This window comes from Dermacentor variabilis, chromosome 5, assembly GCF_050947875.1.
Source record: "Dermacentor variabilis isolate Ectoservices chromosome 5, ASM5094787v1, whole genome shotgun sequence".
Classification (NCBI taxonomy): Eukaryota; Metazoa; Arthropoda; class Arachnida; order Ixodida; family Ixodidae; genus Dermacentor; species Dermacentor variabilis.
The window spans coordinates 117,536,683-117,561,855 of NC_134572.1; the positions used below are offsets into that span (position 1 = coordinate 117,536,683).

General features: G+C 41.4%; 1 protein-coding gene across 1 annotated transcript in view; it reads right to left on the bottom strand.

Moving 5' to 3' along the window:
• LOC142583099 (bifunctional purine biosynthesis protein ATIC) overlaps nucleotides 1-25,173 on the bottom strand; it is a 34,293-nt gene that overhangs the window by 7,978 nt on the left and 1,142 nt on the right. Inside the window, exons 2-15 of the mRNA XM_075693403.1 lie at nucleotides 20,557-20,683; nucleotides 19,817-19,893; nucleotides 19,446-19,512; nucleotides 18,091-18,179; nucleotides 15,648-15,726; nucleotides 14,153-14,225; nucleotides 12,997-13,153; nucleotides 11,072-11,197; nucleotides 9,094-9,201; nucleotides 7,167-7,252; nucleotides 6,527-6,616; nucleotides 3,838-3,966; nucleotides 2,795-2,887; nucleotides 1,720-1,793 (exon numbers count right to left, since the gene is read on the bottom strand). Of these exons, the coding sequence (XP_075549518.1) occupies nucleotides 1,720-1,793; nucleotides 2,795-2,887; nucleotides 3,838-3,966; nucleotides 6,527-6,616; nucleotides 7,167-7,252; nucleotides 9,094-9,201; nucleotides 11,072-11,197; nucleotides 12,997-13,153; nucleotides 14,153-14,225; nucleotides 15,648-15,726; nucleotides 18,091-18,179; nucleotides 19,446-19,512; nucleotides 19,817-19,893; nucleotides 20,557-20,683 (1,375 nt within the window). The remainder of the gene's footprint in view (nucleotides 1-1,719; nucleotides 1,794-2,794; nucleotides 2,888-3,837; nucleotides 3,967-6,526; nucleotides 6,617-7,166; nucleotides 7,253-9,093; nucleotides 9,202-11,071; nucleotides 11,198-12,996; nucleotides 13,154-14,152; nucleotides 14,226-15,647; nucleotides 15,727-18,090; nucleotides 18,180-19,445; nucleotides 19,513-19,816; nucleotides 19,894-20,556; nucleotides 20,684-25,173) is intronic.

Here is a 25,173-nt window from a genome sequence, read left to right on the forward strand (position 1 = left end):
CGAGAGTTCAGACAGCTCAGACGAATGAGTAGGTGACGAGTCTGGCGGCACCACTAAGTACAACAAAGTTTTGTGCCTTATAATTTTTATGTTGACTTCTTTGCTTCAATATAAGAGAGTCGACCTATATTCCGCATTATACGGTATGTGCAGCACTCTTTTTCTTTTTTGCAGAAAATTTGTAAACATAAAGCTTAGTGTTTAATTTTCTGATATTTGATTTGATATCCAGCTTCTTTTTTTTCCCCATGATTCGGTTAGATAATCGATTCAAAATCTGCTATTTAGTGTTTGCGCACCTCTAGTTGTCACTTTGTGCCCCTGCAAGCAGTCAATTCATCCTAAGTGCTAATTCTGGTTGCCAGTGACATGACCAAGCTTGTAGTACACTACGGCTTGTCAGGCACACGAGTCTAGAACAACTTACCCAAACATGTACACTTCAACAAACAAACAAAGGCAGCAGCTCTAAAAGTGAGCCAGGCGTATAATAAATTTTCCTCCTGTGCCTGTAATGCGCGACTAGCTGTGCCACGCACCATCTGGAGTATGTGGCATGCTCCTTGCCAGCATACACCAACTGTCATTTTTGTAAACGAAAGACAATGTCCAGTGTACCACCGAGCTCCCTTGCATTGTATGGTACAGCTAATCATTTATAAACATTTTCATGAAAGGCTGCTGCTGCATAAAAAAGATGTACCATATTTTCCAGACTATAAGTCGCATTTTCTCCCCGAAATTTTTCTCTGTGCATCTTATGCAGCGGTGTGACTTATGAATAAATCCATGCAGGCTCGCAAGACCTATATGAACATTCTTTTTTTCCTGAGCATGCTACACCAAGAAGCAATACAAGTGACATGCCTACAACGTCTTTAAAAGTTACTCAAAGGCCAACAACAGTCACCCAGTGATGACACCGGCTGAAATACGTGGAATTCTGACTGTGTCAGAGCTTGAGGTCTTTCAATAGATTTGAGTGAAATGAGATAAATGTTGCTTTTTCGCACCTGAGAGGAGTGTTAGATGAAGTATTTTTTTGCGCTAGAAGTTGTAGTTTGTAAAAGTTTTGTTTACAGAAATTTAGTGCCCTGAAATGGGTACCATAAGCACGTCATTTTGCCACGAGTATAAAGCATGCATAATCACATTTCATCGTGCCAACGGAGTTAAAATAGGCACATGTTATACACCAATGCAGCTTACATAGCAACATTTTCTTCCAAGCTTGCGGTAAGTGGGGGGTGCGACTTATACAAAGATGTGAGTTATGGCTGGAAAAATACAGTAGGTTCAGCAATGGTGTCAGGTGGGCACAGACGTGCAGGATAAAAGTACATACTTTTTCAACAGCGTTACTTTGCTTGTACTGGTTTAGTTGCAGTTAGGACAGAAGTTCACGAGAAGATGGATGTTGAAATTAACAAGCAGAGGTCACTGGAGCCAATGTTTTGACAAGGGGTCTTGTCTATTCCACTCCTGTTCATTTACTAACAGTTAATCATAGTACTATAGCAGTTGCCAGAGCAAGCATTAATATTATTTTATTAAGTTTCGCACACACAGGGTTTCACTACCAATCAAGATGCTGTTGGCTGCAGCCAACAGATATGTTAGTTAGCCAGGAAAATTCAGTTCCAAGCTAAGGCCCAACCCTAATTTTATAAATGCGACTAAGCTGATTTTACCCAAGCACCAGAGCAATGTTGCACTCACCAGTTGTTGGCCTTGTCACCTGCTAGTCGTGTGCAGTGAATACGAGACTGCTGGCCGGCTCCGATGCCAATCACCTGCAAAAGTGGAATGCACACAACACTGCACGCTTTTTTGGGATGATGCACTGTTGGAGGGAGATCAGAGAGCTAAATGCATAGCATGAGAGTAAAATTCAGATTTACCAGTTCACTGCATGGTTTCAAAGTTCTATAACCCAACATATATATTTCAGCTCAGCTACATTGTATTCATGTCAAGGCAGAAAACTATAGCCCAAAGATGAAAGCGAGGCAAGTATAACTGATAATTGGGCAAATTGTTTGACGTACATCATGGAAAATGTGGCATAGCAAAATGCACAGGACAGGACAACCCAGTGATAATCCCATGTGCTTCCTGTAGTCCTGTGTGTTTCATTGCACTTGAAGGGAAACAACTTTTATTTTTTAATATATAAAAACTTATATATTCTGGTTAATTTTACGAATGGATATTTGCTGAGCAGATACATTTTGTATACTGTAGGTTGCTTAAGCATTTGAAGACAACAGAGAAGAGTGGAGCACCTCAGATTACTATATGTTGTCACGTGGGACATTGGACAGCTCAGCTACTGAAACAATTTGAGAAAATCATGGAAATTCCAACAATCATGTCAATACTGAAGACAGCCACTGAACTTTTATGAAAAGTAAGTAAAATTACAGTTGACCACTGAATAAGAAATAAGTTTTTCTTTTCATTCCTTGTGCATGTGCATGTGTACATGTGTAGGTGCATGAATCTCATGCACCATGCCAACTCAGCCCTTGCAAGATACCTAGTTTCATGTTGCTGTTGGGCACAAAACAGAATGGCTCATACATTTGGTTACCATATAGGTCAACTTAGTATAGCAAGTGTACTGCAACAATAGCAGCAGCTTTCACAATTCACAAGGCAAAAACGTTTATTATGCAATGAGCGAGTGGACTATATGTACAAGTATAGTTGGCTGCTTTCCTTACAAATGCAAAATACCACGCTGACGAACATTTGCAATACCTATTAAATGGCCCCATTGCAAAGCACCTACCTGTCCGTCCTTTGCATAGCAGACAGAGTTGGACTGGGTGTACTTGAGGGCTATTGTAGCCACAATCAGATCACGTATGGCAGCCTCTGGCAGCTGGGTATAAGGGCGCAAATATACAGTCAAACTACAGCACCACATCCAGTTGATCTCTAGCCATGTCTGCTTTCATTCAAAAGTCCCCACACGCACCGGCCGCCCCACAGATGACAAAATTGACAAAACACTTTTTGACCACATAACAAACTTGCTTCTGGTAGACCTCACATTACTCAGTTCTCCGACCTCCCAACTTTTTATACTGCCTTTCCTTTTACAATTACACAAATGGACAGGCCAAGGATGTGGCAGCAACTGTACCTCAAAAGGAATGAGTATAAATGTGCGAACAAATCTATTCATCCTCTCATAGGATGTGCATCAGTCAGCTTCTCACGTGCCAGACAATCATTGCCACTCATTTGGCACCTCCTAGCATGTGCATGCATGCAATGGCATTCTTCCATCACTAAACTGCCTTGTTGACCTTTCTTTCTGCAGGAAGAGAGAACTCCGTACTATGCTTACAAGCACATCACCCCACACAGCCAAAGTTTACCAGTGCCGGCCTATGCAAGTAGAACGTTCTGGCATGTATTACTTTTTCCAACTCTAACTTTCCACTTCAATGCTTCCCCATGCTTTGTGTGCACGTGTACACATGTGTTCAGAGAGTTTTCTAATTATTGACGCTACCTGTTTACTGCCAAGGCACACAGAAGCACTCTCCATGCCTGTGAGGGACAAATAGAACTCCTTTCCAGGTGTGGATAGATGAAGAGTTGGTGCAGCAAAGTTCTCTTACATTTTTTTCTGGTCACTAAATAAAGTTTACCGTGTAGGCAACCATAGACCCACCAGGCAAAATGCGCAAAGCATGCAGCTAGCTCCATCTGTTGACTGCACTTCTGTATTTGGAGTTGTCTCTACATTTGCCCTATCACCTGAAAGGCACCTCAAAGCCTTAAACACAAGCATTCAAAACTACAAAACAGACTAACACTCACACTTTTGTTCTTTGACACAATGTTGGAGAAGAGAGCACGATCGATCTTGGCGTCGTTGCGGCGTTGTTCAAGTGTCAGGCCAAACAACGTGCGGGATTCCATGGCAGTTGGCTCGTAGCTTGCATCAATCTAGCAGAAAAGCAGAAAATTTTTTTTACAGCAAAGCTGTTAGCCTCTCGGTGGTTGGCATTTTTCGTGTCATCTGTGGGCAAAAATGTGGGCCAATCCCAGAGGTAGTGCAATACCGGGCCAACCCCGGGTGTAGGTGAAGCAAGCTTCAAGCACTGAAGCAAAGCAAAGCGAAAAGTGCATACATTCTTTGGAATCACGCAAACAACATACAGAACAGCCTTCGTTGAAATAAAGAACAAAGCACGAAACAAGCATGTGAACCACATATTTGATGATAAGGCACTCCTTGTAACAATATAAAGCATATAGCACTCCCCGTACATGTTTGCTGGTAAAGATTACTGGTAAAGATGATGGCGGCTTGCAACATAGGGTGTGATTTCACCAGCCTTTCGTACATAAAAGAACCAGCCTACCAACTGATTTCATTGCTGTTGCAGCACCAATATGCATAGGCAACGCATACTTAGGATTCCCGAGGAGCGGCTTGAATACGAGAAGCAGCAAAGGAAAATACAACCAGCGGCGAGATGCTGTCAGAAGTACCATTACTTCCATTACTCTAAGTTGCCATTATACTACCGTTACTCTAAAGCAATAAAGCATTGCATATTCCCCTCAGCAGTTGCAGTAGTGGTTGTCAACAGCTTTGCTGGACATCCACTATAGCAGGGCCAGGATGGCGAGTCAATTTTTTTGCATGGAGGAATGTTCATCAGGCATGAAGTTCATTGTCTCGGAGTTACAGTGCTTCAATGTTTCCACAGTATGGCCAATACTGAACTGGTTAGTACTATACATTTCATAAAGATGAAAGTGGCAAGTGACAGCTGTGCATGGCAAGTGCCTTTGACTAGTGTTTCATAGCTAGACAGCCAAGCCAGAGCACATTGTCAGAAAGTATGGACAAGGGTCTCAAACAGAGACATTGTTTAATTTCTATCTTTTATGCTTGCTCTAAAATGCCAATCTGAGTGTTGAAAAATCAAATTAGGCTTGTTCTTAAACTCTTCAGGAAATAGAAAAAAAAATGGTAGGGACAAGAACAACAAAAAAGGGCACAAAACACTGACACCCAAACTGAAGATAGCTCCAATCCTGAAGAAACTGGTCTATGATCACAAGATGGGACAGTGCAGGTGATTACCAATTTATGCCGAGAAGCTTCTACATAGTTCTCTTAATGCTCCACATACGCATGTTATGCAGTCTAAATGGTTGAAAAATCAATTTAGGTGTGACCTGTGCTATGGTATGCTTACCGCTGTCACACACAGCCAGAAGTTATATAGAACAAGCATTTCAGTTCAATAAAGCACTGTAAATCTTTGTAACACCCTACAGAAAACTACAGTCGACTTCTGTTATTTTGACGTTGACGAGACTGACGAAATTATCAAATTATTGGGTGGGTTGAATTAAGCAAGATGCAGAAATAATGTCAAAACATACTGCTGATTCATTTGGCAGTATTTGACCGATTATAAGATGTCCCAGAGTCAAACGCACCCCCGCTTTCTATGCGTCCAAAGTAGAAAATTAACATAGAGAGAGCATTAAAGCCCTTAAAGCAGAAATCTATCGTGCACCAGATTTTTTAGCAAAAAAAGAAAAAGAAAAAAAGTAATCAAGAGTCTAACATGCATTGCAGTGGCGGTCGGTTTTCTAGTCAGCTTCAGCCTCGGTTTTTTAGTCAATTTCGCCGCAATGCAGCTGTGTTATGCGGCAAAGCAAACGAATGTCGCGAATGTGGTTTTAGATTCAACTTTCTTGGAAAAAAGAAAAGGCGCGCGTAATAATCGGGCAAATACCATAATCAGACATTGTGAGCTACCATTACTACTGGAAAATTTTGCTAGGGCAGGTCGAAAATAAGCATTTTCGATGGGATATAACATGTCCTCAATGCATTCACTGTCCCCTAAGCTCTGCTGAGACAGACGCTGCCAGTAAAGGTGTCGCTACTGGGGTCACCATAGGGGTCAGGAGCATGCATGCGGACTGGCCAAGTTCGAATTATTCGGTGAAGGTAAATTTTATGGTCGAAATAGCGAAATTTGAGCCCACATAAATGCATGGGTGCCGGCTGGGACCTTTGTTCTTGATCAAATTAACCAAAGCTGAATTGATAGAAGTCTACTTTATCGCAAGTGGAACAGATTTGCACAGCCCCCTTGTCCACTGCGCACTATTGTTGGCACAATTCGATGTATTGCACAATGCTGGGTTTCTCACGGCTTGTGAGAAATGGAACACACTGCACACCAACATCCACCCACTACAAAGCCTGAATTTGTCCCCCTACGTCAGATTTTACCATCAGAGTAGTGGCTTGGCAAGAGCACACTTCAAAACATGCTTTCACACTAGCTTACAAAAGTGTGCAATTACCCACCTGAAATGCTCATGAGCAAATATCAGTGACAATATGCATGCACATCCACCTATGAAACAGATGTCATCAACACACAGCAGCTGGCCACTTGCTTCACTTGCTGGTGTGTTTGAAATAACATGTTTTCTTGGGCATCGAAACATGCATAACGGGAATTCTCACCTTGAGCACGCAGTAGTTGCCACCCTTCTTCTTGGCCAAAATTGCCAGAGCTTCATCCGAGTAACTAGGTGCAATGACACCATCAGACACCTGTAGGAAACACCAGCAAGCCACGAAAGGAATAAGTTGGAACTGCACAATGAACGACATTACAGCAGATGCAGTGACTGCACGTCTATGCCTGCTGGAGAAAGCAATCACGCAAGGACACTGTACACTCCAAATTGTATTCCTGCGTTCTGCGTAGGTTTGCCTTGCAGTGGGTAAAATCTTTCTGGGAGATCTTCAAGTGCATGAATAGGCCAAGAAGGGAGAGACGGGAGGGGGAGAGCAAAGGGACTTATGATATAGTATTTGCCTGCTGAAGAGGCTGCGAATTTGCCTTGCAACATTTAATCTCCTGTAACATTCTGAGACAACTATGAAAGACAGCTATAATTCTAACAGGCTGAGCACACTGATAAAGGTAGAATATAATGACTGCCCAGGTTTCTAGTTCACTTATGTTGAAACACTTTCGAATGACTCCGCTTAAGACATATGCCAACTTTACAGCTAGCTAGCACGAAAGGCATTGAAGGGTGAAGCTGAGTGCCATTGCAAGAAATGGATATTTTAGAGGCTGGACACCTGCACACACCTCACGCGACACAATTCTGGCTGTTGCCACATCACACTCATCTGACAGGGCCAGGAAGTCACCAAAGGAGGACATGCGATCCGCACCTGCGAACATTGATCAATGCCAGAAATGAATTAAGACTTTATTCCATCTGATCTCAGTGGCAATATTTAGAAATTGCTAAAGAACACAGTCTTGTAAAAAGTGAAGGGCTATAAATCTTGCAGTTATTTACTTTATGAAGTGATGACTTGAGTGGATAATTACTAACCACTCAAATGTTTGTTTTTCTGCTTCCATATCTTCTAAAGCTTTCTTGAAATTGTCATGCAGATAGCCAAATGCACAGAAGATAAAATCTGTGAATAATGCACAGCATACAAGATTGCATAGTCAAAAAGAAGCTGGTGGTAGATGGAAAAAAAAATAAAGAAGAAAATTCTGCATGATATACCCATGCGATGGTAAGCTTTTCAGCACAAACATGACGTTTTTCACTGATTTATTCGCTGATGTGTTTATCCTCCTAAGATGCCTTGCACAATATATTGCACACTGCCTTCAATTCTTTTTTCAAAGTTAAATTGGCAGCGATTACTCAACATATTCATTGTGGATAAGAATCTAGGTTAATGTGGAACTGTATAGAAATGGCTTACTCATATACTTGCCATCCGCTTTTGAGAAATTTCACACCAAATTGATTTCGATGTCTGCATTGTCACAGACGGTGGAAAGCAACCTTGAAGTATGTTTAAAATTCTTTGAGATTGCGTGAAAATCCAGGATGCAGCAGCAACATTGCAATGTAAAGCACATAGAATAATGTTCACCAATACATTTAGGCAATGAAATGCAATTTTTACCATAACAAACATGAGCAGAGGGTTACTTCTGCCACATATGTGGACATACCTTAATAACTACCTTAGTACATTAGCAACTTGCGATTCGCTGATGATATTGCCTTGCTTAGTAACTCAGGGGACCAATTGCAATGCATGCTCACTGACCTGGTGAGGCAAGATAGAAGGGTAGGTCTAAAAATTAATCTGCAGAAAACTAAAGTAATGTTTAACAGTCTCGGAAGAGAACACCAGTTTACGATAGGTAGCAAGGCACTGGAAGTGGTAAAGGAATACATCTACTAAGGACAGGTAGTGACCGCAGATCCAGATCATGAGACTGAAATAATCAGAATAAGAATGGGCTGGGGTGCATTTGGCAGGCATTCTCAGATCATGAACAGCAGGTTGCCATTATCCCTCAAGAGAAAAGTGTATAACCAGCTGTGTCTTACCAGTACTCACATACGGGGCAGAAACTTGGAGGCTTACGAAAAGGGTTCTACTTAAATTGAGGACGACGGAATGAGCTATGGAAAGAAGAATGATAGGTGTAACGTTAAGGGATAAAAAAGGAGCAAGATTGGGTGAGGGAACAAACGCGAGTTAATGACATCTTAGTTGAAATCAAGAAAAATAAATGGGCATGGGCAGGACATGTAATGAGGAGGGAAGATAACCGATGGTCATTAAGGGTTGCAGAATGGATTCCAAGGGAAGGGAAGCGAAGCAGGGGATGGCAGAAAGTTAGGTGGGCAGATGAGATTAAGAAGTTTGCAGGGACAACATGGCCACAATTAGTACATGACCAGGGTGGTTGGAGAAGTATGGGAGAGGCCTTTGCCCTGCAGTGGGCGTAATCAGGCTGATGATACTGATGATGATACATGGACATGCAACTTTTGGCATCTAACCACGATATTTAAATTTCCAAATATGCCTTTGACGTTCATAACATACCAATACACAATAAAAACGAGCTTGAAAAGCGATTTTGTCCCATAGCTGCATTCAGATTTCTGGAGGTTATGACACGTTCTCACTGATGCGCTTTATGTTGCGACCAGTATGTTGCTTGGGAATGTTTGCACAGCACTCACCTCGGGCTCTGGCATAAGCGGTGGCAATTGGGGTCAGCTCATCAAAGAGGTCGTCCACCATGCAAAGCTTGGCCTCATCTCGTGACAGCGGCACACCCACAGCCGCACCTGTGCAGGGGGGCATCTTGAAGTTGGTGCAGCTTGATATATTGCATGCGAGAGGTGCATTACAAGCAACTCTGGCCAAGATTTACTCTTCCCAAGTTTCAGGAAGAGTTGCACGACAGTCAGCATGATCTCATCTGACTTCTTCTTCAACGATTCACAAGTTCATCAATAATTTCGTTGCTCAGCCTGCTCAAATGGCTAGGTCCATCCCGCAAAGCAGAAATGTATTACTACTACTATTCTGTAGGTCCATTCACAGATCAAGATGACTGACGGGTTGGAAATTATGCTTCTGCCATTACTGCTGCTTGATAAATTCACAAAGCACAACAGAGACTGTTACTAATCCTACCATGCAAAATTATGCATGATCTATACTCTACAGCTAGGCTATGTATCTGAAAACAAGGAAAGTACAGGCAAAAAGGGCAGGGAAATATACATTTACTCTCCAGTCCTGTACTATCCGCTTACTTGATATAGTATAATATTCAGCAGAAGATTTCTGTAACTTTGCTCCCAGTTATTAATGCTGCCTTCTAGGACAACTCACACTGTAAGTTCATTGTAATTGCACTTAGTTCACTCACAAGCTTCACTCACAAGCACACATGATACATAGTATTCTACTGGTATAGGCACTCACTTTGCTTACACCAAACTGACAGCAACCCTCCCACATTTTCGTGATTTCACGTATTGCACTGAATATATTCTTGCACGGACACTGAAACAGTCAAAAAGAAAGGCTTGCAAATTACAGTTCCCTTTATTTGCTAACACTGCAGCACCTGAATCACCATGTGAATGACGAGTACAGGACACAGGCTGGCATACGCTAACTCTCATGCCGCGACCCAGATGCAGACTTCCTGTTCTGCTAGCTCACTCCAAATTTTCTTATAGTTTAGCAGTTTTCCACCACTGTCGCGAAATTGCAGAAAATTTTACGTGTGCTACAGTCTTGTACACTTTCAAGCAACAATTCCACACACGCCTGAAAGCACTGCCATTGGTTACGAGCTTTATTGAGAAAGCAGACAATCGGCATTAGAAAAAAAAAAATGCTACCTTGCACCTCCATGATGGTTTCCACCGTGTACAGCATTTCTAGCGACAAATTTTGTACAGAAAGTATGATATAGATATGTTTTAGTTATGCGCAGTAGTATGCTCTTGCTGGCAAAAGTGTTCATTTACACAGCCAATGTTAGATGTAACGATGAGCCATCAGCTAAAACAAGCTGATACGTTGGGCAGCTCACCATTCTCATGCTGCTTAAATTACATCGCTCAAGAAACATGCACACCCCCTTCAGGTGCCAGTGAATTACACTTTCACCACACTTCTAACATAATTTGAATCGTGAAAAGCACACAGATGCGAAAGGGATTCACAATTTTCATTTCTTTAGAGAGTTTTGTCGTACTTACAGAATGTACCTCACACGAGAACTGTCCACAGGAACACCAGGTATGAGAACACCAACCACTATTTCATGTCTAGCGTACTTAGAGAGAACCTAACCAGCCACTCGAAAAATGTGCCTGGCGTAAGACACTGACATACAGTGGAAGAAGTGAACCAGCTACATGAAAGCGTTACAACACCGAGAGTAAACACCCAACCATCTTCTTTTCAACTAGTTTCCCTAGTAGACTTTATACATATTCGAACTTTCAACACATTTAAAATATCATTATTTGTCGACAATACTTATACAATTAAAGCACCTTTTTCGCATGCACAATCGTGCTCGCTCACACTGCTTGAAGGGATAGACACTATTGCCACATTTCTCTCCAAGCCATTGGGAAGTTCTTAGAAAACTATGACACAGAAAGCCGAAGGCTCTCAACAAGGACTCACCTGCAGGGCTGACGTGCTTGAATGAGGTTGCTGCAGGAATTCCCAGGGCAGCCTTGAGCTCCTTGACCAGCTGCCAAGCGTTGAGAGCGTCGCAGAGGTTGATGAAGCCCGGGGAGCCGTTGAGCACTGCACGTACCCCACAAAGTGCCCCAGCGTCACGAAAAAGCAGGATTCTGCTCCAGGAAGCGAGCACAACTGACCTTCAAACCTCATCGACACTCGCATGTTTGCTCAACAAGCCGAAGCAACAGCTACAGAAAATGCCATGCCTCAATACTGCGAGTTGCAACTCTACAACTACAGCAACTCCCTCTATGCTGTAGCACAGCACCTGAGCACTATCCTAGAGAATCTTAGGGCTAGTCAAAATACTAAAAGTGTTCAGAACGCATTAGGTGTGTAGTAATGTTTGAGATTTTGTACATGGACAGATTTTTTTTTTTTAAGCAGAATGGCAAGTTGGGCAAGTTGGTACGTGTTTATTGTGGATGTGATACTCAACATGACAGGGTTAAATATTGAAAGAGAAAGAAGACAAATCCTGTCATGCGGAGTATTACTACCACTGCATTTTTTTTCTTTAAGATTGTGTAAACAGTTAATTTCTTGCACAAGTCTTTAATACATGGCACAGTAAATATGAAAATTCCGTACATAATTGGCCAGAAGCAAGCACTGCAATACCAAATAGATTTCACAGTCCAAATATTTTGTGGTGAAGATGCGTGTTTCCGGCTACCATAATGTTATGCCTTTTCTGTTTTGGGGTGTCATTTTTTGTTCAAAAGTGTTCACTAGTCTTTACAAGCATGAAGTTTCTGAATCACGAAATTCTCCAAAATTAAGCAGCTGTAAATAAGGGTGTTTCACAATATTTGAAAGCATTATCAAATTGCTGAAAAGAATACAAGTTGAATTTTTTTACATTTTCCAGTTACTGCCAGTTTCAGCAGAGACCTTAGGCAGGAGTGGGGAATACACTGCATTCGAAAGGTACACATTATACAAGTACTCTTATCAACGATTTAAAGTATTGATGCAACTTCAATATTTTATGTTCAGCTTGAGGTTATAGTAGGCATAACTTTAGAACAGTGGTTTAAGTCTTGTTACAGTCTTGTTAGGATTACTAAAGTATGCACAGGGAAAGATCCGAGTGAGCAGGAAGCTTTTGTATTGTTAAAAAAAGGAAAATGGGAATTAAAGCGGAAGAAAATACAAAAATGCTACCAACAGCTGCTGAATGCACAACCCTCCTACATGTTCATAAATACATGTACATAAATATCCAAGAAAGTGAACGGAGATACAGTCATTGCCAGAATTTCATTCAGGTAATGTCACACACACACACACACACACACACACACACACACACACACACACACACACACACACACACACACACACACACACACACACACACACACACACACACACACACACACACACACACACACACACACACACACACACACACACACACACACACACACACAGAGAGAGAGAGACAGACAGACGTGGTTTCAGCTCCCAATGACAGCCGGTTGTCTTCCACTTTTATGCCCCTTTTCTTTCATTAAGAATGTGGGGAGCATCACAAATTTGTCCCCCAGCGTAATTCAACAGCAACTTTATTTCTTTAATAGCTCAGGTCTAGCTCGTACTGGAACCGGGTTGTGCAAAGCACTTGCCATCGTGTTTCTGTGCCACGATGTGCTCTCAAACCACACCCGTGCCATCAAACCCCACCTATGCATACACCTTACTTTCTCAGTGCACCATTTCTGCATCTCCTTCTCAGCAGCACTAAGTTCTCACCTCATGGAGGAAGCTCGTCTGCGCACGGAGCCGCTCACTTTCATAAGCAAATTGTTGCTAGGCAATGCCACATGCATGTTAACTCAGTTTCTTTGCATGCATACCAGTGAGTGGCAGCTTCGGCAGGTTAGTGCAGAGCTGGGCGGGAACCTGGTGTGGATTGGTGCCGTAGCGCAGGGGCAGGCAGGCCACGCCAGTCAGGTACTGCTTCCTGAAGTAGTCCGAGATTGCCGCATCATACTGGGCCGTGTGGAGGAATGCCTGCGCACATCACAGGAAGCACAGAGACAAATTATGGAGACCTACATACCAAGGCAACAATCTGGCTTTGCAAAATGACACAATGCCACCTACCGACTATCTGCTTTTTTATTCTTTCTTTATTTAAAGAGAACGTGACACAAGGCACCTACAGTTACTACAGTTACTGCTTAGAGGTGGACCTCAGTACTGTGACGAAGCCATGTTTATTTCTCTACACAGCACAGTTTTTTTGCTGATACAGCAAAAGCTCGTTATAACGACAGCACATCCGACACAAAAGTACCTTCACTATGTGCATATCCTATATGCATTAGTTGCAACGTACGTGCCCAACAGAAAAGTTTATCAGTTCTAGCAGAAAACGGAAATAATTTATGCTTGTCGTAAAGATATAATGCTGTGCTACTGTTTCCTGCCAAGTATTCTGATTAATTCCAAAACAGTACAAAGCATGACGGTGTTTCAATGTTCAGCAAAAAGTTCTGAAAAGTTTCACAAAGAGTTGTATCGTCCTTTTATGTGGTCCTTATGACAAAGAAACACAATTTTATGAGGAGACAGGATTGAGATGCTCTGCTGATTATGTTTCTATGACTCATGTCATCTTTGACTGACATTTCATGTCATATAATGACTTGGCTAAGCCAAGTAAAACAAAGCATGATGTTATTGACTGGATTCAGAAAATAGTGCTGAAAAATTCATTAAGATCAAAGCTGTTCAGTTGTTATATATAGTCTTTATAAGAGACAAACTTTGACAAGAAGACAGGTTAATATGCCTGCTGATGTTTAATACTCTATCCTATTTTATCTAATCCTATTCCTATTTCTATAAACTATTCCTATAAACTAATCCTATTTTCTACCAAGTATAAGTTCTATTACTTCAACTAGCGCAGATCTTAAAATGAATGAAAAGGCTGGATTGCTGTCCCCCACCTCCAACTCTCTTCAGTCAAATGGCTCAAACATCACAAAAGAACAATGTGCAAACCTTCACAGCCAGCCGTTTTCTTGTTTCCAGACTTGTTTGACGGGTCGGCGACGACAGCAACTCCTGGGCAACCCTAGGAACCAACAAAAGCTATACTCAGCATGCTAGTGTGTTAAATTTCCGTGTGCCTAACGTAAAAACTTCGCAGACTCTACTGTGGTTGACATCTACATAATGCGAAGCATTAAATACATCTCAGCAGGTTGAAATTATTGGCTACCTTTACCAAATAATTAATCACGTAGGAAATTATTTAGGGTGATCTATTCTGCGTGTTAAGGTCAAATCCAAATGCGCAAGCATCGAAGCGCTCTGGCTCGTAAGTGAGAAATTCATAAGGGTGTTCTATTTCACCTGTTGACACAGGTGTTCATGGCATATTTACAACACACGCACACACGCACACACACACGCACACACGCACACACACACACACACACACACACACACACACACACACACACACACACACACACACACACACACACACACACACACACACACACACACACACACACACACACACACACACATTGTTCAGAGCATCATGGCTACCAGGAGCACAAACCCAGTGGCCCCACTGACACATAATTTTCGCCTTCATTATCTCCAGGATCGACCATTCACGAAAATGATACATTTGCAAAAATAGGCTTAAGTTGCTGAATAATGTTTCACATTAAAAAAAAAAAATCAAACTGCGGGGTTTAACAGCCCAACGCTGTACAGTCACACTGTAGTAGGGGGCTCCAGGTTAATTTGGCTGGCTGGGGGTCTTTAACGTACACCTAAATTTAAGTGCACAAGCATTTTTTTCATGTTGGCCCCAACAATTATACGCAGCTGTGGTAGCCCACGACCTTGTGCTCGGCAGCAGAACACCAATGCCACTACGGCGAGTCGCCGTCTGATCTGCTGTTTGATTTGCATGGACAAGCATCTTGGTGAACAAAGTTTTAAGGTATGACAAAAAAGGAGCCCACTAGAGGAGACCCAAGTGAAATTCTGTATTACTAAAAATTTGCTTGTACAATTTTTGTCAGTGAACGAGGGAAACTATGACTTGCACCCTCTCTGCATATCGTGCTGTGGAAATATCGTTTTTATCAGTCACTTTTATTGGAACAAGAACAATATCATGGTTTGTGAGAAGATATTTACACGTGCCTACTTAGCACAAGACCGTGCTTGATACATAAATTATAGTCAGTAAAGGAGTGCGAGTTCTATATGACAAAGCACACATGTTATTAAGTATTGCCCCTGCCCCATACCTTAAATTTTCTAGATTGTAAGATGCTTTGCAGAGAACATTCCTTTTTCTCTTTTGGGCTCCTATAACAAAGTATAGTCCTTGCTCAAACAGGCAACATAGCTAATTACTTACCCCTATATTTAGGGTTCTGTGAAATGGAGGAAACATTAACTTCAATTTGTGGTACGCTCATCATTTCACACAGAGAGGAGTGATATGCAGTCAGTGAAAATAACTTACACATCATAGTCAGCAGGGTCACAGATGATTGTAACACGCTCATGGTTTTTCGCAGCGGCCCTCAGAAGAGTGACGCCACCTAGGAAAAAAATTGGTGCAGAATTATGTACGTTTTCTTTCTAGATTCTATCATATTTGAGTGAAGCTTTAGCATTAGCAAACCGTACATATCTCAGCTCACTTGAAGCACACCTATTCTAAAGCCATTGTGCCACTTTGACTTCCTTGTATCATGCCTGCCTAATTTTACAGGTTGCTTTTTTGTAGTCTTAAGGACAAGTCAATCATTTCATTTACAGCAACCCAGGACAACAAACTATAAAATGACAACACTATTAAGTTCCATCACCTCACAAATCTTTTGCCGCAATAATTTTTCAAATCCTTCAAGCACAAGTGAAGTTAGATGTAATTATCGGACCGATCAGCGACTTTGTCTCCTTTCATTTCCACTAGTGTGCTGGGAGCTATGCAGGGGACACGGCAAGGGGGCACAATGGAGTGAGGCTCCACCCAAAGGCAGAATAAGAGGTGGCTTGTGGTGGCGCCCCATGGCAACCGCAGTATCTACGCTACTTTTTTCATCCTGGAGGCTATGCATAGCAGACACAGCAGCGCACAAATGTGTTTAGATTGCAGTGCAATTGTGAAACGGGTTTTTCTGTCTTTGAGATAGCAGACATATATATATATTTTCATTTATTTAACTCAAATTAGCAATAACTGTATTACTGAGAATGTTCTTGCGATCATGAAATCAGCCAATAGATGTTGTGGGTCCATCTGTTGGCAATGACGCTGCACGACGACATTGTGGAAGCGAGAGCAAGTGATTTTTCACTGCTTTTGACAAGAGATTGTGAATTCCATGCTGCGTGCAGTACAATAATATTCGGCTCACATGTTCACAGGAGCCTCGTTAACAGATCGGCAATATTTTATTAAATTACTCGAAAAGTGTTTCAGGGCCCCTTTAAGAGCTTTGCCGTTTTTGGCTGGAAATATTGAAAACAGGCCTTTCAGCTCTGCGCTACACAATAAAAGCTGCCTTCCAGGTCACCAGTCACCTGTAGTAATTCCTTAAGTCTCGTGGGCTCTGAAGTGCTCTTCAGTGTCCCCACAACCTGTAATCCAGCGTGAAAAGTAAAACTGCAGCATGCTATAGACGAACCTCCTAGGAACAGCAACCAACTGAGCACTTTCCTCTTTTTCTTGCCGGTCAGTTTTATTCGTTATTCATCAAGCTAAATGTAATACTGCCTATGCTGTGTATGCTGTCAAAGAGTTAGGCAAACAGCAAGAACAAGCATCTGTCCCCGCTTTATCCAATTGGCTCTGCTTTTTACAAAAGCAAGCTTGGAGGATCTTGCATCAAAGAAGCAAGGGATTCATCAACATATGGACATTGAACCACGCTTGCCTCCTCTCACCCCTCTGCCCTCCTCTTGTTCTTCTGCAAAGTTTAATCGCATGCTCATGTCATTTCCCATTGTGGTGCAGCATTTAGCTATGAAGAGGCTAATGGTTCACACATAAATAAAACTTAGCTGACTAATGCTTATTTATCACACACTTTTGCTCCTGCTGTCTACACACACAAAGAAAAAGAAAAAAAAAATATCAGGAAATTTTGACCCCAATGAAAGTGTCAGTTACACACGCTGTGTGCTTCGCAGAAACTAGCAGTGAAAGCCGTGAAAGCAGTGAAAGCAGCAGTGACTGAACTTGCAAAAGCAAGACTGTTTCTGTAACTCTGTGTTCTGCCAACAATTCTGTTAGGTTGCCTTCAAAAAAGAGTAGCAACAGTATTGTACACATACATGCAAGTTATAGGCCCTCATTTATTTTTGCCTTGTTTTCCCACTTTTGTCATTCCAGGTGCAGGTATATTGTATTTATTCAATTCTAGGCCAATGCTTTATTTTAAAAAGGGGGGACAAAAAGATCATGCGTCGGCTTAGATTCGAGGATTTGGCCCATGTGGCTGTTTGGTCGCATCGACCGTGCGTCAGGGCAGGTGGCAAGCTGGATTGCGACTACATGAGAGGACACCCTGGCTGCCGTCATCATGCACATGTTTAGGAAGTGTTGTATTTCCAATGGGCTGGATGGCACAGAAGACAAAGCATCATCGGAGGAGCAGAGCTACAACGAATTCAGTGATCTCGATGTGGATGATCACGATGAATGAGCAGTTGCATGCAGTAAGCTGTAGCAGATTCGACATGTGTCGCGTGTACAACATAAACCTTGTTTGAGACTTCAAAAGGTTTGGTCTTTTGGTCAGCTTGCATTAGAGGACATCTTCTTTTTCTTTCGGTTTTTCAGTTTTCATATGTCAGCCTAGAATCGGGGTCGGCTTAGACCTGAGTAAATATGGTACTATGTGGGATGTTGCGAAAAGCAGCTTGCATGAGCCTGCTAATTCCCTTTGTGTACGCACCAATATCCACTTGCTCCACAGCTTCAGCCACAGTGGTGTTTGGCTTCGAGATGGCCTCCACAAAGGGGTACAGGTTGCACACGACCACGCTGCATGCATCACACAGGTGAATCATTGAGAACAGCAATAGATTTTTTTAATGACGGTGCCAAAGCGTCACTGCAAGTGATATGTACCTTTTAGAGCTTAAAGCAAGTTGTAAAAAAATTTTAACGGTAAGTAATATAGAATCACCTAAATCTGTACACCCTTCTGTCATTCAACCACAAAGCCACTCAGTTCCTTCAAAACAACGGTTCTCAAAAGAAAAAAAAGTGAATATACTAAAGCTGTAGGCCCCTTGATTATGATACTTACTTTAAGTGCATTAAGTGAATTAATTAGGGGTGCGCAAATACCGCATAGTACATTTCGAATCAACTATCAAATCGAATCAAGAATGAAGTCAAATATCGAGTCAAACATCAAACATCAGGAAGTTTACCACAAAATTTAATGCCTACAATTTAAAAAGAAACACACACGATGCTGCATATGCTTGGGAGTCATGCACATGCTTAAAATTGCATAAGGATGTTACAATCTATTAGTAACTTAGGTACCGAGGAATCAAGATGTACAGTATGGTATATTTTATTAAAGGGGACAGCAAATTAATATACCTGCACTGATAACTCGGTTCATATAAGAAGGTCTGGAAAGTACTTTCTTATCAATAGGATGCCTGCCAAATAAAATAAAGTGCCTTTTTCTCTCTAAACCTGAAGAAGTAGTGAAGTTGTACTGTGCTGAATATCTTTGAGATTTTCTGGTTAACAGTGTGTACATGTTCTATCGCAATCTTTTATATCATAGAAATTTTGTTTTTCCAGTTTCCAGTTTTCCTCCAAAATTCAAAAGGGTTTTCTTAGCTTCATGGAGAGGTAGGTATTGCGGGTTATCATCAGCTCGTGAAGATTGATCTGAGCGACAGACAAAATCGCAGACTGCGTATCACATGAATTGACGATCACTTTGCCTGAATTAAGCCATCGTTGGCACTGCGCAGATCGACTTCAGTCACGCCAATGGTAAAGAGCACAGGCCTTCTCATTGTTGGTTTCAAGATCATTTGCCACCTGTCAAAGGTTCTAAGATCAGGAGGTCCACGGCAAGTTTGCATGAGGCTAGAGAAACTTACGCCAAAATGCAGGAGCGATGCTAAGAAATCTTTGCTTTAAAATGTAACACTTGAGCTAGGATAAGCAATAAGAGACCCAGTCAAGGATATGCTATACTAGTTGCACTCGTTCTACGCAGAAACATTTGTTCAGAAAATTCCCTGCAAAAGTGAAAATGCCACCCGTGCACCTCACCTAACATATTCGAAACTCTGCTTCTTCATGTCAGCTAGGTCGCTGTCGATCTTCCGTGCCAAGATACCTAATCGGAAGACAAGAAAAATTAAAGGCACAAAATGAAACAAAGAACTGCACACCCTAGCTCGTTGCCACTGATTACCAGAACATGCTGGAACGGCTGGAAAACATGTGGATTAATTGCCAGTGGCTCAGCTTGAACTGCTGCTTAAGACAGACGACAGTCAACTAAAAGCAATTAGGGAATTTCGATTGGAACTAGTGTGCCACTAAAGTTCCAGACTGATGTAGCCCAAGAAAAGATGGTGCAAAATGTGGAGTGCACTAACTGTTGTGCATGAAAGCTGCAAATATTAGACTGCACTCACCTCCATGAACAGCTGGGTGCAGTGTCTTGACTCGACCCCCCAGCATTTCAGGGGCCCCTGTCACTTCAGATACATCCCTGTAAACATGAAAAAAAAAAAAAAAAAAAAAGAGAAGAGGTGTGGTTACCTCGCTATTCAAAAACTAATGATGTGGCAGTCAGGAAGCAGTGTAGACAGAATATCATAAACAATATTTATTTTACACCGATAGCTCTCTCTATAGTTGCATCGGCGAGTAAAGGCATGGTAGAGGGCTAAGTGCCAAGAGCTAAACCTTTAATTTCTGTGAGATCAATTGATTGATTGATTAACTGACGGGTTAACATCCCAAAGTGACAGACACGTAGGCTATGATAGATGCCATAGTGGAGGGCCTGGGATGAATATGGACCGATCATTGAACCAGTACCACGGCAGGCCAACTTACGTGATCAAACGTAATTTATAATAGTATAATCTTTATAAGCAAGGTACTACAAATCTAGCAGTGCTATAAATCCTAGCGCCCAAAATAAAAAAAAATGAAAATAAACATTTTCCAAGTACTACTAGTTCCAGCTTTACTACTCAGAAAGAGATGTCGCTGAAACACCCCATGTAATGGCTATTTTCATTACAGCAAAACAAGTTGCGTTTCTGCTCGTGAACAACAAATGAAGGGGGTAGTGCTTCTTAAGTAACACAGCTCAAACAAAGATGCTGACTAGAGCAAAAGAAGCAACGGGACAGACGCTGCTTACCTGACAGGCAGGCCAATGTCACGAATGGCCTTCGCTGTGCCCCCTGATGCCACCAAGCGCAAACCCGCCTGCTGCAGCTTGCGGGCCAGGTCCAGAAGACCCGTCTTGTTTGACACACTTAGAATGGCTGCACGATGTCACAAGATAGAGAAGTGGTGATGAATGCCATGCCCAAGAGACAGATGTGTTTAATTACCCTGACACTTAACGCACCTTGTTACAGATTAACACCAGCCAAGCCAATATGAATGAGATTGCAGTTTTGTGTTCCACTGTTTATGTGCATATGAAATCACCACAACTCAGGCTTGAAATGAAATATTTACTCATTTAAAGAAAGAAAAAGAATAAGCTCTTAATAGGGTCTGGGTCTTATGTGTGCCCAAGCACAATTCAAATCAACAGGGGTTCTAGATCATGAGGGTGCAGTAGAGGTGCATACCCGTACCAGTTTCATAACAGGTGGGGGTGGAATAAGGCCCCTAGGCCTGAGGGCTGATCTCTGTCTAATATAGTAGCTCCACAAGGCCTGTGCACCATTACACATCAAGACAAATAAAAACAACTGTTCACCTCTACGTAGAAAAAAAAAGCAATGAAATGTTACATCAGCAAAGTAATCAGTGCAATACTATATTTAGTGATTGGTTTGCTGCACTATCCACAACTCAAAACAGAAGATCAGCTTGCTTGTCACATCTCAAAGATACTGAAAGAGAACTCCTCACACCCTCTCATATTCTTTGTAAAAGCAAACGCACCAATGTGGGAAGTGTTTTGCAGATACAAAGATTACAGGGAAGGAATGGAGAGGGTATGTTAAGCTGATTACTTGGCTGTGCTAATGAATTTAGAGCACAGCTCAGAGGAGATTGACAACAAACTTAAGTGCTACTGCATGAAAGTGTTGCCTCTTGAAATAGAACAATATTTCCAAGGTGCCAAGACTGATAGCAATGTCACACATGTCACTCGAAAATGAAAATTCAACAAACAAAGCCAGGTGATTTGCTTTCTCCTTTCCACTTCTGGTTCTTTCCACAATACACATCCACGCCATTTATCTGTTGTTGTAATAAGTTGCAAAAAAAATGGGCTAATCAAGGCATGGTCACTTTCGGTGCCCATGGGCAGCGCAGATATTACAAATAGCTTATAGGAAGTTGGACAAAAATATAAGCTATTGTTAACAATAGCAACTGCTGCCATACTTAATGGGTTTTTTCAATTACTATTGTTTTAATAGCTTGTCATGATTGCACCAAGGCAGGAAACCAGCTCCCACTGTAAGCGAGTAATACCAAGGTTTTCCTTTGGTGGCATTTTAGATTTTTTTTTTTCCATGCTGGCTTTCAACATTGCATGTGCATGGCATAGCTAGTATGACCTTTTACTTGGCTAAACTGTAATCACTGTTTCCATGACACACACGCCCATTTGTTTCTGCAGAAATTAAGTGTGTGTCCCATTACCTAGAGGTTGCCCACTGGTGCACTTTGTTATAACATTCAAAAGACAGTGCTGTTTGCATGTTGGACACAGAACATAGATTTGATCTAATTGCCATACTTCAATAAAATAAATGCACTAGGATTCTTCATCACTACTGCTAGTGCTTTACAAGTGTTAGGAGTTGAATAAACATTTAGACAACCTCCATGCAAGTACCCTATGTAGCTGTGGAGGTTATGCAAGGTGCTATAGTTTGAGGAGTAGCCTATGGATGGATGGACAGATGGAAACATTGAGAGCGCAAACAACCATTACAGTCTACCACTTCAAAAAGAACTACAGAGACAATAGTATCTTGAATTTCATTGTACTCTTGAGTGCTGGCAAGGGGAATGCTTCAAAAGCACTTTACGAGATGTCATGAAGCAAAATGTAGAGTGACGTGTGAAAACAGCTCAGGTAGAAACAGAGATAGTGGAGATAAGTAAAACAGCAGGTACATTGACCTTCTAGAAAGTAATTTTCCAAATAAAAAGAATTTGTGAGAAAATTGTTTTGCAACAAAGCAAAAAAATATATTTAAGTGCAATAAAGCCTTCCGCATTCAAAATGAAAGAGAAATTAGCAGCAGGACCTGTGCAAGACTGAAATAATTGGTTGGATGTTACAGTGATTCAGCGCAACCAGAAGTAAACTGAAGGAGAGATCTGGACAAAACCAGTAGACAAGCACTGCTGTATAGAATCTAAGTGCTTTAAATCAGACTTGTAGGGTAACGAGTCACATGTAATTGATTACTTGTAATCAGTTAAGTTTTTGATAATCTTGTAATATATCAGTTACTCTGTTTACTCAGAAGCCCTCTCTGTAATTCATTTACTTTTTTTAGTAACCAATTACATGTAACCAGGTACATTTTTGATGAAACAGTCTATAACAGGCATTGCAGCCTTCTGCACATTAAATTTGGTGGGAATTACATTGTCCAAAAGAATGGACATATACTTGTACACGGGCTACATCCTTCCCACATTCAGCATACTGCAGCTAGGTCTCGATCACCCGAATAAGGCAGGCTTGCAGATATGCGCACCTGTCTTTGAAGTGCGACCTCCGAGCTTTTCTCTTACATTCAGTTTCTCTCTCTCTCTCTCTCTTGGAAGCAACTTTAAGCAGTCTTCATAAGCGCTAAGAGATGCTGCTTAATTCTTCTTCACTTAGTGCATTCTACGACCTCTCTGATATTAACAAAAGATTTTGGCCGTTAAATGTACGTTTTTTACTTATTTTTGTGTGTAACACATGAACAGTAATATTAGGGCTGAATAATATGCAGCTTTATAATAAATTGGCAGAACAGATTTGCCCACCTTTTCAAGGAATGCAAAGGTTTGCTGGTGTCCATTACAATTAGTCTGTACGGCTAACAAGTGAAGGGAACCGGGTGGAAGTCCACCACATATTAGGCAACAAATTGAAATGGTGCCTCTGACTCGATGGCGATGGTGGTCTCTTAACGCCTCTCGTGGATGTTTAAAAATTCCTTTTTCACTGGCCTTATTGGGAATGTCTTCCCCTCACCCCAGCGACAATGAAGTGCTGTGCTTCATAAAGAAACTAGACATGAACCGCCGTGGCATTAAGTAAACACTGACAATCTTGTGGCCAAGGTGTTTATAGGTTACAACACAGTCCTTCGCTCCAGTGCGCACATAAAGTGAGCTTTCAGCATCGCAGCAAGTGTATTCACAAGAAAATGAGGAAAGATACAAAGCAAATTTTTACAAGCAATCCATAGTGAAGATAAACAATGTGTGAAATACTGTGGAGAGAGCATTGAAAGAGCCAGGCCAGCTTGCTCTGTTTATTGTGCACCTATGCAATGTTAATAACCGTACCAAGGAAAGTGATTTTAGTAATTGGCGATGATAATCAAGTACATTTTTTGAAGAAGTAATTGTAACGTAATCGCTTACTTTTTTCTGTAACATGTACAAGTCTGCTTTAGATAAGGACATCCAGGGTTCAGAAGATGCAAGTGGCTGACGTGAGCCTGCTGAAATTGCTATGCGAGATTCTACACGACTATGTGCAGGGAAAAGTCAAGGTTGCGGGTATCCCAGCAGGAATTCAGAGGGAAGACATCCAGTCAGTCCAGTAATGAAGAGACAGAAAATAACTTATACCAAAATAAAAAATTTAATGACAGTCAATTTTCAACAGGATACTGGCATAAGAAGAGATGTAACATTCAAGCGCAATAAGTGACACAGACAAGGAAAAAGAAAACAGACATGCACAGAAGCAATGTGTGTGTCCACTTGTGTCTCCAAGGCCTAGCCTTATTGCGCGTGTATGTTCTTCAGTATTTCCTACTCACAAGGCCAAACCTATAAGCTTGCTTAAGATATGAAAAAAAAAAATATGGAGGATGGTCTCAAAACCACCACAAAGCTGTGAAAGACTATAGGGAAGGGACTCATAAAAAAAAAGCAACTACACGTACACATAAAGATTGAGTATATATTGTAGTATAAGAATAATAAGCTGAAGACTTGAAGACTATAAGTTGAATATGTATACAAAGTGGTCATTTTGCGTAATTTCACAACTGTACTGTCATTTCCAATACTTTCACCGTTACATTCTAAATTGACTTTATTATGTACTGTACAATATGAAAGTAACGGTAGAGCTGTAGGCGCATTCTTCGAGAGGCAAGAGTGGGACTTTTCAACCACATAAGAAGACATTAGAACTATGTTGGGACGAAGCCGGAGTCAGCGATGAATGAAGGGTAGACAAGGCCAGCGTTATTATTCATCGCAACATAATGACAAAATCATCAAGCCAAGATGCTCTGGAGTTAAATGAGAAGGCAAAGCAAAAGAAGCTGGCATGTGAATGTTAGACGATTGGTATTATTTATGGTATTGTGAGTGAAGTTTTAGGAGGTGAGATGTCCGGCAGAAAATAATGGCCATGAGAGCACACGGTACATGTGATGACTTAATGGCCATGAAAACACACAGTATACATGATTATGTGATGGTAATTACTTTTACCATTCCCAGCTAGGTTTATGTATGCACTTGATGATATGTAATTGAAAGAACTTTCAGAACGAGGTAGTTCTTACAAAAAAAAATTGTAAATTAAGCCGAA